The sequence below is a fragment of the Glycine soja genome, chromosome 11, assembly GCF_004193775.1.
Source record: "Glycine soja cultivar W05 chromosome 11, ASM419377v2, whole genome shotgun sequence".
Taxonomy (NCBI): domain Eukaryota; kingdom Viridiplantae; phylum Streptophyta; class Magnoliopsida; order Fabales; family Fabaceae; genus Glycine; species Glycine soja.
Genome location: NC_041012.1, coordinates 24,209,447 through 24,226,375, shown reverse-complemented (window position 1 = coordinate 24,226,375; position 16,929 = coordinate 24,209,447). Strand labels below are relative to the sequence as shown.

Here is a 16,929-nt window from a genome sequence, read left to right as displayed (position 1 = left end):
ACACTCTCCACCCTCTTTGGTTTATGCTTCTGTGTTTTCTTCCATGCTTCCTCCTTATAATTCTCAGATTTATTGGAGGTCCCACTAGAAGGATCTGCACCAATCCGTGCCTGTTCCTCCTCTACCAGCTCAATATCTTTCCTTTCACCTTTGCTTTTGAAAACTACACTGTAATTTACAAAACAAAAGTTGAAAGGAAAGATATTGACCTGATAGACGAGGAAGAAGCACAGATTGGTGGGGATTGTTCTAGTGCAACCTCGAATAAAGCTGGGATTTATAACGAGGAGGCACGGAAGAAAACACAGAAGCATAAACCAAAGAGGGTGGAGAGTGTCAATGCTGATGCAGAAGCCTTTGGTGATCACTCAGAAATTCTGATTGCTTTATGCATTCTGAAGCTGAAGCACTAGAACATACGAAGAAAAGAGATACAGGCCATCAAAGTGTGGCATTGGACAATGAGACAGGAGTTTCAACTATGCTGAAGATGGGAGATTCAACTAAAGTTGTGATAAAACAAGACATGAAGGGAAGAGAGCATAAATATGGGTTTAACAACAATGAACGTGAGAAGCCAGAGAAGAAAAGGGTGGTGGATGATGAAACTGGCGACAAACATGAGCTGGATGAAGTCCTAAGGAGGAAAATTGAAACAAAAAACTGATGCCTCAATAAGAGAAAAATGTAGTTGTCACTTACTAGGTTTGGTGACCTCTGTCTCTGCAGAAAATTACATTAACCGATGTTAATCAATTCTCCTTCATCATGATCATTTCGATTTGCATGAACGTCGTCAGCTTCTTCTTCTCCGACAATGTTACCAGTGATTTGAGCGGTCAAAGGACTAACATAGTTGTCCATGTATGAATCATCATCTTCTACATTAACACCAACTATTTTGCCCTGCAGAACCACGCACCACCTTTCATCACAAGGGTCTTGCACGTAAAATACTTGTCTAGCTTGTTCTGCCATGATGAAAGGGTCATTGTGGTAACCAAGTTTCTTTAGATCTACCAGGGTAAATCCTATATCATCGGTGCGCACACCGGTGTTGCTGTCAACCCATTTACATTTGAAAACACATACTGTAAATTTCACATAATTAAGCTCCCAAATTTCATCAATGAACCCAAAGTAAGGGATGGAAGCTACACAGGGATTGGCGTCATTGACACTTGCAAAGTGTTGAGATTCAGCCCTTAGGGTGACCCCGCTGTTCTGCATTGTACTTTTGTCATCTTGTGCTTTTGTGTAAAATGAATACTTGTTTATGTCGTATCCTTGCCAGGTTATAACATTTCTTTTAGGCCCATCTGCTAGTTTTCTTAATGTTTCTGAAGCATTCTCATCTACAAAGATTGTATCTTTAAACCAATCACAGAAAGTTTTGTTATGCTTTTTCAACGCCCAATTCTTTGACATTTTCGGATTATTCTGTTTGACTAAAGCTTCATGCTTAACTATGTATGGCAAAACTTCATTACTGTTGTTCAAGACATACAAGTGAGCATGTAACAAATCTTCTAAACTTGGAGTGATCACCTGCAGTCCTCTTGAACCCTTACCACCCACTCTGTCATCATGCCGACACTCAGGAAGCCCAACAGCTTTAGCCTTCTCTAAGTATTCTGAACAAAATTCAATGGCTTCTTCTGCAATGTACCTCTCAACAATAGATGCTTCCGGACGATATAGATTCTTTGTATACCCTTTTAAGATCTTCATGTATCGCTCAACCGGGTACATCCACCGTAGATAAACAGGACCACAACATTTGATTTCTCTGACCAGATGCACAATCAAGTGAATCATAATGTCAAAGAAAGCAGGGGGAAAATACATCTCCAACTGGCACATTATAATTGCGGCCTCATTTTCCAACTCATCAAACATTACTGGATCAATCACTTTGCTACATATAGCATGGAAGAAAAAGCACAGGCGAGTTATCGTGAACTGACTTTGTTTGGCAAGATGTCTCGTATAGCCACGGCTAACAATTGTTGCATGAGCACGTGACAATCGTGAGACTTTAACCCTACAAGCTTAAGCTCCTTCAACTGCACAAGGCTCTTAATATTTGAAGAGTATCCTTGTGGAACCTTCACCCGACAAAGACACTGACAAAAACTTATCTTCTCCTTCTTGGACAAAGTATGGCAGACTGGGGGCAAGTAAATTTTCTTCCCATCAGACCTTGGATGCAACTGTGATCTTATACCTATATCAGCTAGATCTTGACGGGTATTCAAGCCATCCTTCGTCTTGCCTTGAATGTTAAGGAGTGTCCCAATCACACTGTCACAAAAATTTTTCTCCACATGCATAACATCAATACAATGTCTAACGTCAAGATCACACAAGTACGGAAGATCAAAGAAAATGGACCTCTTCTTCCATATGCAACTCTGACTTTTATCCTTCTTTTGGGTCTTCCCAAATACAGTGTTCAGGTGTTGAACCCGCTGATATACCTGCTCACCAATGAACGGTATCGGCGCAATATCATGCTCTTGACTTCCATTTAAAGCTTTTCTCAGTCGTCTATAAGGATGATTGGGTGTTAGAAAGCGGCGATGCCTACTGTAAACTGTTTTTCTCCCATGTTTCAGTTGTGTGTAACTTGTATTTTCTTCACAGATAGGGCATGCATGATGACCCTTAACACTGTAACCGCTGAGATTCCCATATTAATGGTACAAAAAAGCATTGCACACATTTCAAATATCTCCTTGCGAAACACATCAAACACTACAACCCCCTCGTCCCACAACTTTCTCAGATCTTCAACCAACGGACTTAGATAAACATCAATGTCATTTCCTGGCTGTCTTGGGCCCGATATCATCATAGACAACATCATGTATTTTCGCTTCATGCACAACCAAGGAGGCAAATTGTAAATTACTAGCAGAACTGACCATGAACTGTGTTGAGTGCTTAAGGTGCCATATGGATTCATTCCATCACTGGCTAGTCCAAGTCTAAGATTTCTTGGCTCATTCCCGAAATCCGAATACAAACCATCAATCTTCTTCCACTGGGAGCAATCAGCCGGATGACGGACCATTCCATCAGAAATCCTTCCATTTGCATGCCATGTAAGGTCTTTTGCGTCGTCCTCGTTAGCAAACAGACGCTTAAACCTTGGAATGATTGGAAGATACCACAAAACCTTCGCTGGGGGGCCCTTGTTGGAGTTTTCATCAGAATTGCTTTCCTCTTCATCCTTCACTTTGTACCGTGAAGTCCCACAAACAGGGCATTTGGACATTTCTTGGAATTCATGCCTGTAGAGTATGCAATCATTGGGGCAAGCATGAATCTTCTGATACTCCATACCCATGGGACACAATATCTTCTTCGCCTTATAGTAACTTTTAGGCAGTGTGTTGTCCTCTGGAAGCATATTGTGCACTACCTCAAGCAGTGAGGTGAAACTTTTGTCACTCCACCCATACCTGGCCTTCACATTAACCAGACTTAACACCGCAGACAATAGGGTTAAGGAATTCTTGCACCCTATATACAAAGGCTTCTTTGAATCACTCTGCAATCCTTCATACACAGGGGCGTGTGCTTATTGAAAACACTCTTGTCCAAGGTCACGAATCATGTCTTCCAAGCGATCTCCCATTTCTACATCAAACGGTTCTGATTGGGACCCAGTATGCATGTCAATCACTTCACCATGCCATATCCACGTTGTGTAATTCTTCTTCATCCCATCACACAATAGATGGTCCCGTATGTCATCAAGTAGTTGTCGTCTTCCATTCAAACAGTTGATGCAAGGACAATAATATTTTCCTTCTTCATTCGGTCGACCTCTTTCAAAAGCAAATTGCAAAAACTGCTCGACGCCATCCTCATATTTTGGGCTCATACGACTTTGATTGATCCAACTTCAATCCATCTAAGCAAATCCATGCATGCAAATCTCACTTTTTTATTTATAGGTATGGCCCTATCCCATTTAGGAAGACTGTCTTTTATGTTAGCCTCAAACGTCATGGTTAGCATTATTTTGAACAATTTGAGTAAATTTCGGCAGCATTTCGCATTGGTCTCCAAGTACACGACATGACATCGGTGAAACGAATTTCACGATAATCAAGTATGCACTCAGAGAACAACTTGAAATGCATTCAACCGAAATTTCATCAAATTAATCAAAATAATAATAACCTGACCGAATGAGTCTAACATAAAAATACAAGTCTCCCCAAACTGTCCAAACGGACAATTCAAGACTAAATACAATGACTAATGCAAACTATCCGCAAGAATCATTGCATTCAGTCTCAAACGGGAATCTACGGTTCACTCAGCATGAACAATAGTTATTTATATAGCAAATTACATTCAGCACGTATAACAACATTCATGACATACAAGAACATTCATGACGTACAAGAACATACAAGGACATCAACAGTTGTGTGTGTGTGTGTGTGTGTGTTTTGTGTTTGTCTCTTCATGTGTGTGTGTGTGTGTGTCTGTCTGTCTATGTGTGTGAGTGTGTTTGTGTATGTGTGTGTCTGTGGCTCAGTGTGTTTGTGTGTTTGTCTGTCTCTTTATGTGTGTGTGACTGTGTGTGTGTGTGTGTGTGTGTTTGTCTCTTTATCTGTGTGTGTGTGTGGGTGTGTGTGTTTGTGGTTGTCTCTTTATCTGTGTGTGTGTGTGTGTGTGTGTGTTTGTCTCTTTATGTGTGTGTGTGTCTGTCCATGTGTGTGAGTGTGTTTGTGTATGTGTGTGTTTATGACTCAGTGTGTGTGTCTTTGTGTGTGGGTCTTTGTGTGTGTCTGTGGCTCAGTGTGTTTGTGTCTTTGTCTGTGTCTTTATGTGTGCATGACTCTCTGTGTGTGTGTGTGTGTGTATCTTTATGTGTGTGTGTGTGTGTTTGTGTTTGTGTCTGCGTGTGTGTGTTTGTGTATCTGTGTCTGTCTTTTTTCAGGGCCCCTATAGCAGTGATCAAGAGGCTAACAGCAATCCAAAGGAAATTTCTTTGGGGTGGCAGCTGTGATGGGAAAAAGATAGCATGGATACCTTGGAGCAAAGTCTGTGCCCCTACAGCTAAGGGAGGCCTGGGAATTACAGATATTAAGGCACTCAATTATGCTTTGCTAATTAAATGGAAGTGGTTGATGTTCCACCAATCAGACCAGCTCTGGAGTAAGATCCTATTTTCTAAGTATAAGGGTTGGAGAGGTTTGGATCAGCGACCATCAAAGAAATATTTCTCTCAATTGTGGTCTGATTTAAAGAGTGTCAATCAGCACCCGGTCATGGAGGATGTTTCCAAGCAGCTCTCTTGGAAGGTGGGTAGGGGAGACCAAGCTCTTTTTTGGGAAGACCCTTGGGCTAATGGTGGGGTACCGTTTAAAGAACGATTCTCAAAATTATACCAAATCTCTTCCCAAAGATTGCATTCTGTTGAAGACATGGGGTACTTTTCCGAGCATGGGTGGGAATGGAATTTCTCTTGGAGACACAATCTATTTGATAGCGAGATGGGGGTAGCATCAACTTTCTTAGAGACTATTGCTGCTATCAGAATTTGTGGTACCCTGAAAGATACCTGGCTGTGGGGAGCTGAACCTAATGGCATCTTCTCTACTAAATCAGCCTACAACATCATTAAAGCAGAGCAGCTTTTGGAAGATCAAGATTCGGGTTTTCACCAGCTTTGGGATCTTAAAGTCCCCCCTAAGGTTCTGTCTTTTGCTTGGAGGCTGCTTTGGGATAGACTCCCTACTAAGGATAATCTTTCTAGGAGACAAATCTAGCTTGACAATGACCTATGCCCTCTATGTTAAACTCAACCCGAAACTGCATCCCATCTGTTCTTCACTTGCGATAAAGTGCTGCCACTGTGGTGGGAATTCTTCACTTGGGTTAAGGAAGGCACAATTCTACATAATAGTCCCATGGCTAATTTTCTTCACACCTCAACTACAACTGGAGGAAAGAATATTACTAGAAGAAGGAAGACTTGGTGGTTGGCTGCTACAAAGTCAATCTGGCAATCCAGAAATGACTTGGTGTTTCACAATCAGGCGTTTGATATTCATAAGTTGATAGATAATTCTATTTTCCTCACTTCGACTTGGCTCAAGGGGTGGGAAAAGAATTTCTGTGCTCCTTTTCACCACTGGTCCTCAGCAATGTCCTTAGTTTTTGTTTAAGTTTGCTTTGTAGGGAGGGGTTTGTGGGTTTCCTCACGAGGGGGTCATGTTTTTTGTATCCTTTCAGGAGTTTCTTCTCCTGTGTTTCATGTAGTACCCCTGGTACTCTTATCTATTAATATATTTATTCTTGGCAGTTAAAAAAAATGGTCGTGGATCAAAGCAATGGACAAGGATTTTACTCTTCATTTTAACCAATGATCCTCTAATCTTAAGGAAGGTTTTAGGAACTAGGAAGCATTAACTCTTAAACTCTTAAACTGTTACAAGAACACAATAAGGGTAAGGGAAACTGTTAAACTCCAATAATAGGCGTTAACTCTTAAACTGTTAGAAGAACACAATAAGGGTAAGGGAAACTTCACTAAGGAGAAGAAGCACAAAGTTGTCACGATGCTCGAGTTAAATATAAGAAACCCTAGCCATGTTTAGTTCACTAAGTGTGCGATACATGAATGCAATCAAATATTTATACAGGATTAGACCAAACATACCTACGTGAGGTGGCGAAGGAGAAGAAGCACAGACTTCTGACGATGCTCGAGTGCGACGAACACGATGCTCAACCTTAGACAAAATGATGGTCAGATGAAGAACATACAGCTTCAAGGTAGATGGAGAACAAAGAGAGCAAGAAAGCTTAGATGGAGAAGAAGACAGAGAGAAGGACAAGACAACGCGAAGGAGACGAAACATACCTAGGTATGGTGGCGAAGGAGAAGAAGCAGAGACTTGTGGCGATGCTCGAGTGCGACGAACACGATGCTCAGATGCACACAGGGACGGTTTCGCTAGACGGAGATTAGAAGAAGAAGAGAGCGCAAAAGCTTAGATGGAGAAGAAGACACAGGGTGCCAGCTTCTTAGGGCTCACCATATTTTTTAAAATATAACTTCAACATCGGTTTTTAAAAAAACTCAATGTTAACAAAATGATGTTAAGGTTAACATCGGTTTTATGGAGAAAACCGATGTTAACATAACAAACGTTAACATCGGTTTTCTAAAAACCCGATGTTAATAAACATATGTTAACATCGGTTATTTAAAAACCGATGTTACTAATAAATGTTAACATCGGTTCTCCAATAACCGATGTTAATGAACTTCGTTAACATCGGTTTTTCACAAAACCAATGTTAACGTATACACGGTATTTACAATTATGCCACTGCGCATATGTTAACATCGGTTTTTTTAACAACCGATGTTAACACACCGATGTTGAATCCACTTTTTGTAGTAGTGATTGTATATTGATAGACATAATGTGTGTGTATATATATATATAAAGAATAATCATTTTTCAAACCGGTAAGTCTACTCAATGAGATGAGGTAAATATAAGTTTTACTCCTAGATGACATTCGAAGCTAAGAGAAAGAAGTCAAATTAAAAGTGATGACAACTTTATTAACTTAAATTGCAAAATGCATTATGCTTGGTGTTGGGATTTTGACAAGAGTACCAAATTGTTTGAGTAACAAAGTGATAACTAAAGTATCGTCTCCATAGTCACTTGTACTATAAATGGATAATTTTTAGTAATTTAGATAAACTACAAAAATTTGGAATTAAGATTAACTAAATCTAAATAACAATATGCATAAAGATAAAGAAATTAAGGGAAGAAATAGAAGGGGAAATAAAGGAAAGAAATATTGGTTTGACGATTTCAAGGAAAGTAAATAAAATTAAGTAAGATTGCATAAAAAAAGATTAAAAAACAAGAGGATTTGAGTTTTTGAAATTTATCAAACACTTGACGCGCACGATAAATGGGGTTTCAATTAATGAGAAGTATCGTCAGGGTTTGAGTGCATGGACTCTCTAACAAGCTTTCACTTCAAATTCCTATTCAAATAAGTTTTCGATTTTATCTCAACCTTAATCCCTTAAGTGAAGAGGCCTAAATCCTTTAATTATATATCTATCCCTTGAATTAGTACAACCAAATGATTTGCATTAAGAAAAAGGATTTATAGATGCCCAATCCTTTTTACCTTTTCCCTAGGTATAAAAATTATTAGGTGTTCTCTTCAATTCAGAATTCAAAGAATTTTCCAATTACAATTGAATAAATAGGATCATGCAAACGGGTGATCAAACCATATAGAAGCATTAAGCAAAAAAGAACAATAATAACACTTTATTGAATAGAAATAAAGTAACATTTACATGAATGTAGGACCAATTGCGTTAAACCCTAACAAAAGAGAAGAACTGGTTACTAGCCATGGAGGAAGAAGCATTTGATGGATAAATAATGGATAACTAATCCTTTTGCATCCAAAATCGTCAAGCACGTCTTTGAGTCTCTTTTTCTCTCAACGTTAAGTGTTTCTCACCTTAAACTAGGCTAGAAATTTCCTATTTAAAGTTATGGGTCAATAGTTGTTGCACCCCAAAAGAAAAAATAACAGAAAAATTGCTTTTAATTCTCGTAGGTCCTTCGCATAGGGGCGCACCATATTTAACATTGCATGTGGTATGCAGATTTATTCACTAGTTTTTGCAGAGATGTGCAAAGTTCAAAAACTTTCAAAAACATTTATTTTTCTTCTAGATAGTTTGCAAAAACATTTGTTGATCGCTTCGGAAGGCTTAACAGCCATCGTCGTGGAATTCGTAAAGTTTCGTAAGGTTTCAGAAAGAAAACAGCCAAAAACACAAAAATAGGGGTGAACTTATCAAGATGGAGGTGTAAATAGAAATTCTCGAATCTGGGCCCATCTAGAGGATTCTGGACCTTTTCCTACTTCCTGGCTAAGCAACTAGCTTGCCTAGGCCCATCTCCAGCTTAGCTGAATTATGCTACCGCAAAAAAGGATATGCTTGCAATTGTCTACACCCAGGAAAAATTCAAGTCATACTTGGTGGGATCCAAGGTTATTGTGTACACCGACCATGCAGCCATTAAATACTTATTGACTAAAGCTGATTCCAAGCCCAAGCTAATCAGGTGGATTCTATTACTGCAAGAATTTGATCTAGTCATCAAAGAAGGGAAAGGATCTGAAAATCTAATGGCTGACCACTTGTCAAGACTAGTCAATGAGGAAGTAACTTTGAAGGAGCTGGAGATAAGAGATGAATTTCCAGATGAATCGCTGTTAGTGGTGAATGAAAGGACATGGTTGGTTAACCTAGCTAACTTCAAGGCAGCAAAAATCCTTCCAAAGGATTTGAACTGGCAGCAAAAGAAGAAATTCTTGCATGATGCTTGATTTTATGTTTGGGATGATCCACATCTGTTTAAGATTGGTGCTAAAAATCTTTTGAGGAGATGTGTAACAAAAAAAGAATCTAGAAGCATATTGTGGCACTGCCATAATTCACCTTGTGGAGGTCATTATAGTGGAGGCAAAACAGCAGTCAAGGTCTTGCAAGCGGGATTCTTTTGGCCATCACTTTTTAAGGATGCTCATGAACATGCAACTCAGTATCAATGTCAAAGAATGGGAGGAATCTCAAGGCAGAATGAAATGCCCCTTCAGAACATTATGGAGGTAATAAGTCTTTGATTGTTGGGGAATTGACTTTATAGGTCCACTGCCTCCATCCTTTGGGAATGAATATATCCTTGTAGTTGTTGATTATGTCTCTAAGTGGGTTGAAGCAGTGGCTGCCCCAAAGAATGATGCCAAAACTGTGGTAAAGTTCTTGAAGAAGAATATATTTTCTCGCTTTGGGGTGCCGAAAGTCCAAATCAATGATGGGGGCTCTCACTTTTGCAACACCCAACTTCAGAAGGTGTTAGGCCATTATAGCCTTACACACAAAGTGGCCTCACCATACCACCTACAGATGAACGGTCAAGCTGAAGTTTCCAACAGGGAACTAAAGAAGATTTTAGAGAAAATTGTGGCCTCTACTAGTAAAGATTGTTTAAGCAAGTTGGATGATGCATTGTGGGCTTATAGGAGTGCCTTTAAGACCCCCATAGGCCTATCTCCATTTCAAATGGTTTATGGCAAAGCCTGCCACTTACCAGTAGAGATGGAGCATAAAGCATATTGGGCTTTGAAGTTTCTGAATTTTGATAAGGCTCTATCGGGGGAGAGAAGGAAGCTGCAACTCCTGGAGTTGGAGGAGATGAGACTGAATGCATATGAATCCTCCAGGTTATACAAGTAAAAGGTGAAGGCATATCACGAAAAGAAGCTGCTGAAGAAAGACTTCCAACCAGGCCAACAAGTTCTATTTTTCAACTCAAGGCTAAAGTTGTTTCCAGGAAAATTGAAGTCTAAATGGTCTGGACCATTTACTATCAAAGAAGTGAAGCCATATGGAGCAGTGGAGTCAATGGATCCTCAGTCAACCACTCCTAAGAGAAGCTGTAATGGCCTAACATTGAGAGATTGAAGTTGTAACATGGTGGGAACATTGAGAGATTGACCACCATCTTTCACTTACAAGACCCTTAGAGGTGACAAATGTCAAGCTAGTGACGTTAAAGAAGCGCTTACTGGGAGGCAACCCAGCTTTTCTTACCTTCTCAATCATTTTATGTTATTTTCATGCATGTTAGTTAGGTTTTGTTCATTTGAGACTGTTAGAGTACAATGAAAAAGCATGAATTTTAGGGAAAAAAAGGGTTGGTCATAAGCTTTTCTAAAGCTAAGGATGGGAAAGACTTAGAAAAAATTTTCAGTCATCCAACTCGCTCAGCGAGACACAGCCTATGCGCTGAGCGAGCGACACTCTCGCTAAACGTGCCAACCCCTCATCTGATGGTTGTTGAGGTCTCGCTAAGCGAGACTATTTCACTAAGCCCAAAACCTTCTCGAGTTATGCATTTATTGAAATTGGGATAAGCAAGTCAGCTCGCTAAGCGCGTTATACTGTCTTGCTAAGTACACTAGCGCGCTAAGAGCAAAAGTCTCTCTATCTGGTCATTAATGGTAATTGGGCTAAGCGAGCCATCTCGCTAAGCCCAAAAGTCTCTCTGGAATGGAAATTGCGCTAAGCGAGACCATCTCGCTAAGCGCCACCCTACTACTGCATTCTCATTCGTTTAAATCCATTGAGTGAGCCATAGCCCGCTTAGCGGAAGTTGCAAACCAATCAGAGTTATAGAACTCGCTAAGCGTGCATCTTCACGCTAAGCCCAAAAACCTTTCGAGTTCACATATTTTAGAATTGGGCTAAGCGAGTCTATCTCACTAAGCGCATGAATTCCAATTCTGAAAATTCAAATGTCACAGAGTTCTCGCTTAGCGAGACACTCGCGCTTAGCGAGCAAATCGAAACTGCAAAAGAAGAACATAACTGCCTTAGGCAGTTACATTTTCATTCCTATAACTGCATCTCATTCCACCTTCTATTTGCACTATTCATCACTCTACTTGCCTTTCATTGTCCACTCTACTCTTGCAATTCCAAGTAAGTTATCTTTTTTCCCTCTCTTTTTTATTTTCGCTTTTGAACCCTAGGGTAGAGGACTTAGAAAGTTTTATTTTGATTACTTACATTTGTTGTTGTTGATGATTGTTGGTTCTTTGTTTAGTTAGTATGATGTTAGGAAAATAATATAGGTTGCATTAAGGGCTAAGCCTCAAGCTTCCAAGCCTGAATAGTGGCTCAGGGAGTTGAGGCTGACAAGCCTTAAGCGAGCCTACCTCGCTAAGCGAGTTCATCCATTTTGATGAATTTATGGGTTTTAGGATGAACTCGCTAAGCACGCCCTGTCCTGCTAAGCGAGTTCATCGACTTTGTTTAAATTTTTGCATTTTGCATGAACTCGCTAAGCCATTGCACTATGGCTTAGCGAGTCTTTGAGTTTTGCTTTTAGTTTTCTGGGTTTGCATGAACTCGCTAAGCCAGCCATCCGTGCTTAGCGAGTACACTTAGATAATTCTGAAACTTAGAGGCTTTTTGCATTCCTTTTGTGGCTGAGCAAGCCATGCTCGCTGAGCCCGAATATGCCTCTAGAATAAAATTGGGCTAAGCGAGCCTATCTTGCTAAGCCCAAGGCAATTTCATTTTCTTTATGTTTGTTCATGCGCTAAGCGAGGCATTCCCGTTAAGCGCAAATACCTTTCTATCATAGAATAAGGCTTAGCGAGCCTGTCTCACTAAGCCACTACTGTTAGTTGTAATGAGTCTCGCTAAGCGCCCTTTAGCACTAATCCTAGATAGTTTGTTGCGCTAAGCTCACCCTCGCGCTAAGCCTAATTACCTCTCTATGTGTGAATAAGGCTTAGCGAGACACCCTTGCTTAGCCACAGTTGTGTTTCAGCTATGCGAGAGCGTCTTGCTTAGCCATAGTAAGTGTTTTTTTTTGTCGCGCTAAGCGCATTGCTGTTAATTCTATAGGCGCGCTAAGCGAGCCCATCTCGCTTAGCGCCCAACCTATTTTACTATTTAATTTTCTTAGGTCTATTTTCAATAACATCCTGTCTAACTTCATTCCTTTGTTGTGTTTTGGTGCAGATGGCCTCAAAGAAGAGACGTGCTTCATCCTCTCGACCATAGGAGCCTTATGACACATCTCGATTTGTGTCAGAGACAGCTTGGGAGCGATACGAGACGAACGTACATAATAGGAACATCCTCCCAAAGAGGAACATGGAGTTGGCATACTCCCATTATGGTGAGTTCCTCAGGGAGCTGGAGAGACGCTAATGGCACAGGAACCTGACCAGGCAGATGGATAATCGCATTGACCTCGCCTTGGTCAAGGAGTTTTATGATATCCTCTATGACCTAGAGGATCACTCCCCCAAACAATGCAAGGTGCAAGGGAAGCTGATCAAGTTCGATGTCGCCGGGCTTAATGCCTTTCTCGAGACGCCGGTGGTCCTAGAGCCTGGGGAGAGGTATTCTGCATACTCACGTTTCTGTCATACTCATCCGGACCCTCAGTAGATGGCAGCAAAATTATGCATAACATGGTGACGATTTGTTCTAAATGCCAAGGGGGTGTTGTGGAAGTTATTGAGGAAGGACCTGACCACTCATATGTAGACTTGCAGTGTCCTTTCTTACTCCAACCTCACCCCTACTTCTCACACCTCCAATCTTAATATGGACAGGGCGAGGTTGGTGTACGGCCTTGTTATGAAGATGGATATGGATTTGGGGTCGATCATCTCAGGTTAGATCTCCCAGATGGCCCAGTCCAACTCCTCTAGGTTGGGCTTTCCTGCACTTATCACATCTTTGTGCATCGCCAGAGGAGTAGTATCCGAGTCACTTACCTTCGAGTCTCTCAGTCCAGCCATTAACTTGGCCTATATCAGGAAGAACTGCTGAAACCCAGAGGGTCCCTCCATTACATTTCCTGGGTCCCGCAAGGCCAGGGCTAGGGCCCCTTCTAATGCTTCAACTTCAGCCCCAGCTCCAATTCCCACACCAGCACATGCCCCTCCACTTTCAGCATCAACTCCAACTCCAACTAGTCCTCCTATACATAGCACCGATGCCATTGTCCTGATGCTGCAAAACCTTCACCACGGCCTTTGCCCGGTGATGCAGAGCATTCATAACCTAGCTTAGAAATGGTCGATTATTAGCATGGAGGACTTCATGGCACAGGTGGCTTGGCTCGGCCCGGAGGAGCCTTCCTTTTCGAGGGGGAGGTGAGGCTCCTATGGCCCATGAGCCACAGATAAAGGTCCCTAGAGATACTAAAGACACTCCGACCAATGTAGTTACAGATGATGCCACAGAAACAGAGGCGGAAGCTGAGGAGACCCCTAAGGATACCCTAGAGGTGGAGGCAGAGGACCAGGGCACACCGATGGAGGTTGCTAAGGAGGGAGGCACAACAGATGCAGGCATAGATGAAGATTATGTAGCCAATGTCACTACGGCACGGGGACTTGGGATCCATGGCCGACTTCAGCTCAGAATGACCCTACTCCACCTCAGGATGATCCAGCTCTAGCTCAGGATGGTTGATGATAGGACCCCATTTAATTACTTTGATTTTCGAACAATTTTTAATTTAGCTTTTTATTTACTTAGCATATTATTGCTTTTGAACAGTTTACTATTTTTGAGGTTTGAACAGTGGTGTTATTCTCCACTTTATGGTTTTATTTAGTAGTGGTGTTTGTTTTGATATTGGTTTGAACTGAATTGATTGCATGAATGAGTTACTAGCGCTGATAAATCATATACCTTGAATAAGTCTGCTTTATATAGAAGAGAAAGAGCATGAAAATTAGGGGCGTGAGTGAAAATGTTAGCTTGTATGACAAGAAAATAGTGAACGTAACCAATTGCTATAACCCGATGAGTTGTGTGAATCTTAAAATTTGAGAGAACGACTAGCATCAAGTACCGATTTTTGCATGAATCTCAGAATATTGAATGCATGCATGATTTGGAAATGATGCAGACCATGATTGAATTGATTTAGCCACATAGCCAAACAGCCTTACCATGTTCATAAATGATTAAACCCTTGCACTCGTTTGAGCCTATATGTGAATAAATATGTCATTGAACCCTGAACCTAAATGTATGCTATCTCTGTTTACCTTATCTTAGGTTATAGGAGAGCATTGTATGGTTTAAGACAAATTTGTCCCAAATTTGGGGGAGTGTGTTTGGGTGATTTATATTTCAGGAATGTAAGTAACAACTACACAAAGAGTTAAAGTCTCAATCATTAGTAGTAATTAAAAACTGCTAAAATAAAAAAAGGGAGAGAAAAAGGATAGCAAAAATACAAGAAGCTTTGTGTGCTGTTAACTTCACCGCTAATTGTGGAATGTCAAGAAAATTTGGAAAGTTAAAGAAAAAGGTCATCTATGGATGAATGCTCTCCTAGAACCTAAGTTTTACATCCTAGAAAAACCATGAATTGTTTTTAGCCCAGCCTCATTACAAGCCAAAGAAAGTCCTTCAGATTCATTTTGTGTGTTTATGACTGTATGGAATGAGATGAAATGCAAAAGTTGTTGGATCAAGTGACCTCAGAATAATTAAGAAGGGGGGTTGAATTAATTATTAATGAACATTTACTAATTAAAAATCTATCCTTCTTAATGTTACTAAATTCAATTAGGCTTTTACTATAATGTTAAGAAAGTAAAGAACATAAATAGAAACTTAACCAAAAGTAAAAGCAATAATTAAAGTGCACAACCAAAATTAAAGAGTGTAGGGAAGAAGATGATAAACACAAGAGTTTTATATTGGTTCGGCAACAACTCGTGCCTACATCCAGTCCCCAAGCGACCTACGGTCCTTGAGATTATTTTTAACCTTGTAAAATCCTTTGAAATTGGGATGTACCCTCCACTTGAACTGATCCACAAGAGATGTACCCTCTCTTGTTCTCAGTTACAATAACCCAAGTAGATGTACCCTCCACTTGTACCACAAAGGATGTACCCTTCAATTTGTTAAGACAAAGTTCTCAGGCGGTTAGTCCTTTGAAATCTTTTGTTTTAGGGAAAGGGAAGAATCAAAAGAATTCTCAGACTGTGTCATTTTGAATTCTTTGAAAAGGGAGAGGGAGACATAAAAGAATTCAGGCAGTTAGTCATTTGTTCTTTTGGAAAAGGGAGAATAGAGACACAAAAAGAATTCAGGAGGTTAGTCCTTGGCGAATTCTTTTTGGCAAAGGAAGAAGAGAATGACAAGATATAGCACACTTTTGTTTTCAAGGTTTGAAAACCCAAAAAACTTTTAGAAATCTTTTGGCAAAGGAAGAAGAAGAAAGATATCAAAAAGGTTATCAAAAAGAGTGTGTAAAGGTTGTAAAAGTCGTTTGAAATGCAAGTCAAGGTCTTGCTTTTATAGACTCTTTATATCTGGTCAAGAAAACCATTGGAAGAGTTATAACCTTTAGAAAAACCTAAAAACTATTGGAAGAGTTACATCTTTTGATTTTTGTTCAAAACTTGTCACTGGTAATCGATTACCAAATCCTTGTAATCGATTACACAAGACTTTTATGAAAGGATGTGACTCTTCACACTTGATTTTGAATTTCAACGCTCATAGACACTGGTAATCAATTACCAATATATTGTAATCGATTACACCATTTTAAAATCAATTGGAACGTTGCAAATTCAATTGAAAGCTTTTGAAATCAAACTTTGCACTGGTAATCGATTTTAGTAAACTGGTAATCGATTACCAGAGAGTAAAAACAAAATTGTGCTATGTTTGTTTTTGAAAAAGCTTTTCAATACTTCCCTTGTGAAGTCTTCCTGATTTCTTTTGTTGAATCTTGAATTCATCTTTTCTTGAATCTTGAAATCAAACTTCTCTTGATTCTTGAATCTTATTCTTGAAATCATTCTCTTGTATTCTCTTGGGCTTTTTGTCATGATCTTTGTTATCATCAAAACTCCTTGAATCAATCTTGATTCAACATCATGAAGCTTGCTTCTACAAAAGTTGGAAATTGTGTTGGTTGTCTTTTTGAAGAACTACCTTAAACACATGTGCATATGAGAGAAACAATGGCTGTGAGGATTAAGCTTGGTTGACCTTCCTGATACTTGTCATGCTTGCTAGCTTATTTCATTTTTGTTACTTAATGCACATGCTCATATCTTTGAAAATACTTCACTTCACTTTGAAAGGTTATTGGTTTACGCATGCTTAGTCGTCTCTGTTTGTGTGATTGATACATTTGAGACAAACACCATTTTGACTAACCACTGTTAAGTCCTTTTGCTTGAGGACAAGTAAATTGTTTTTTTCTTTGCTTGAGGACAAGCAAAACTGTAAATTTGGGGGAGTTTGTTGATTGTTATTCATAAGTT

The 16,929-nt window shown here is 39.9% G+C and overlaps 1 protein-coding gene across 1 annotated transcript; it reads left to right on the top strand.

Moving 5' to 3' along the window:
- Nucleotides 1-9,651: 9,651 nt before the first annotated feature.
- LOC114373092 lies at nucleotides 9,652-10,330 on the top strand. The gene is made up of 2 exons (XM_028330636.1): nucleotides 9,652-9,702; nucleotides 9,803-10,330. The coding sequence occupies exons 1-2, from the start codon at nucleotides 9,652-9,654 to the stop codon at nucleotides 10,328-10,330; spliced, it is 579 nt and encodes a 192-aa protein (XP_028186437.1).
- Nucleotides 10,331-16,929: the final 6,599 nt, after the last annotated feature.

Excerpts from the sequence above, each read along its gene's own strand:
- LOC114373092 (XM_028330636.1), top strand. The coding sequence starts at position 9,652 with ATGGGAGGAATCTCAAGGCAGAATGAAATGCCCCTTCAGAACATTATG. Across the intron at positions 9,703-9,802 it reads CCCTTCAGAACATTATGGAG|TGGGTTGAAGCAGTGGCTGC; the intron begins GTAATAAGTCTT and ends TATGTCTCTAAG.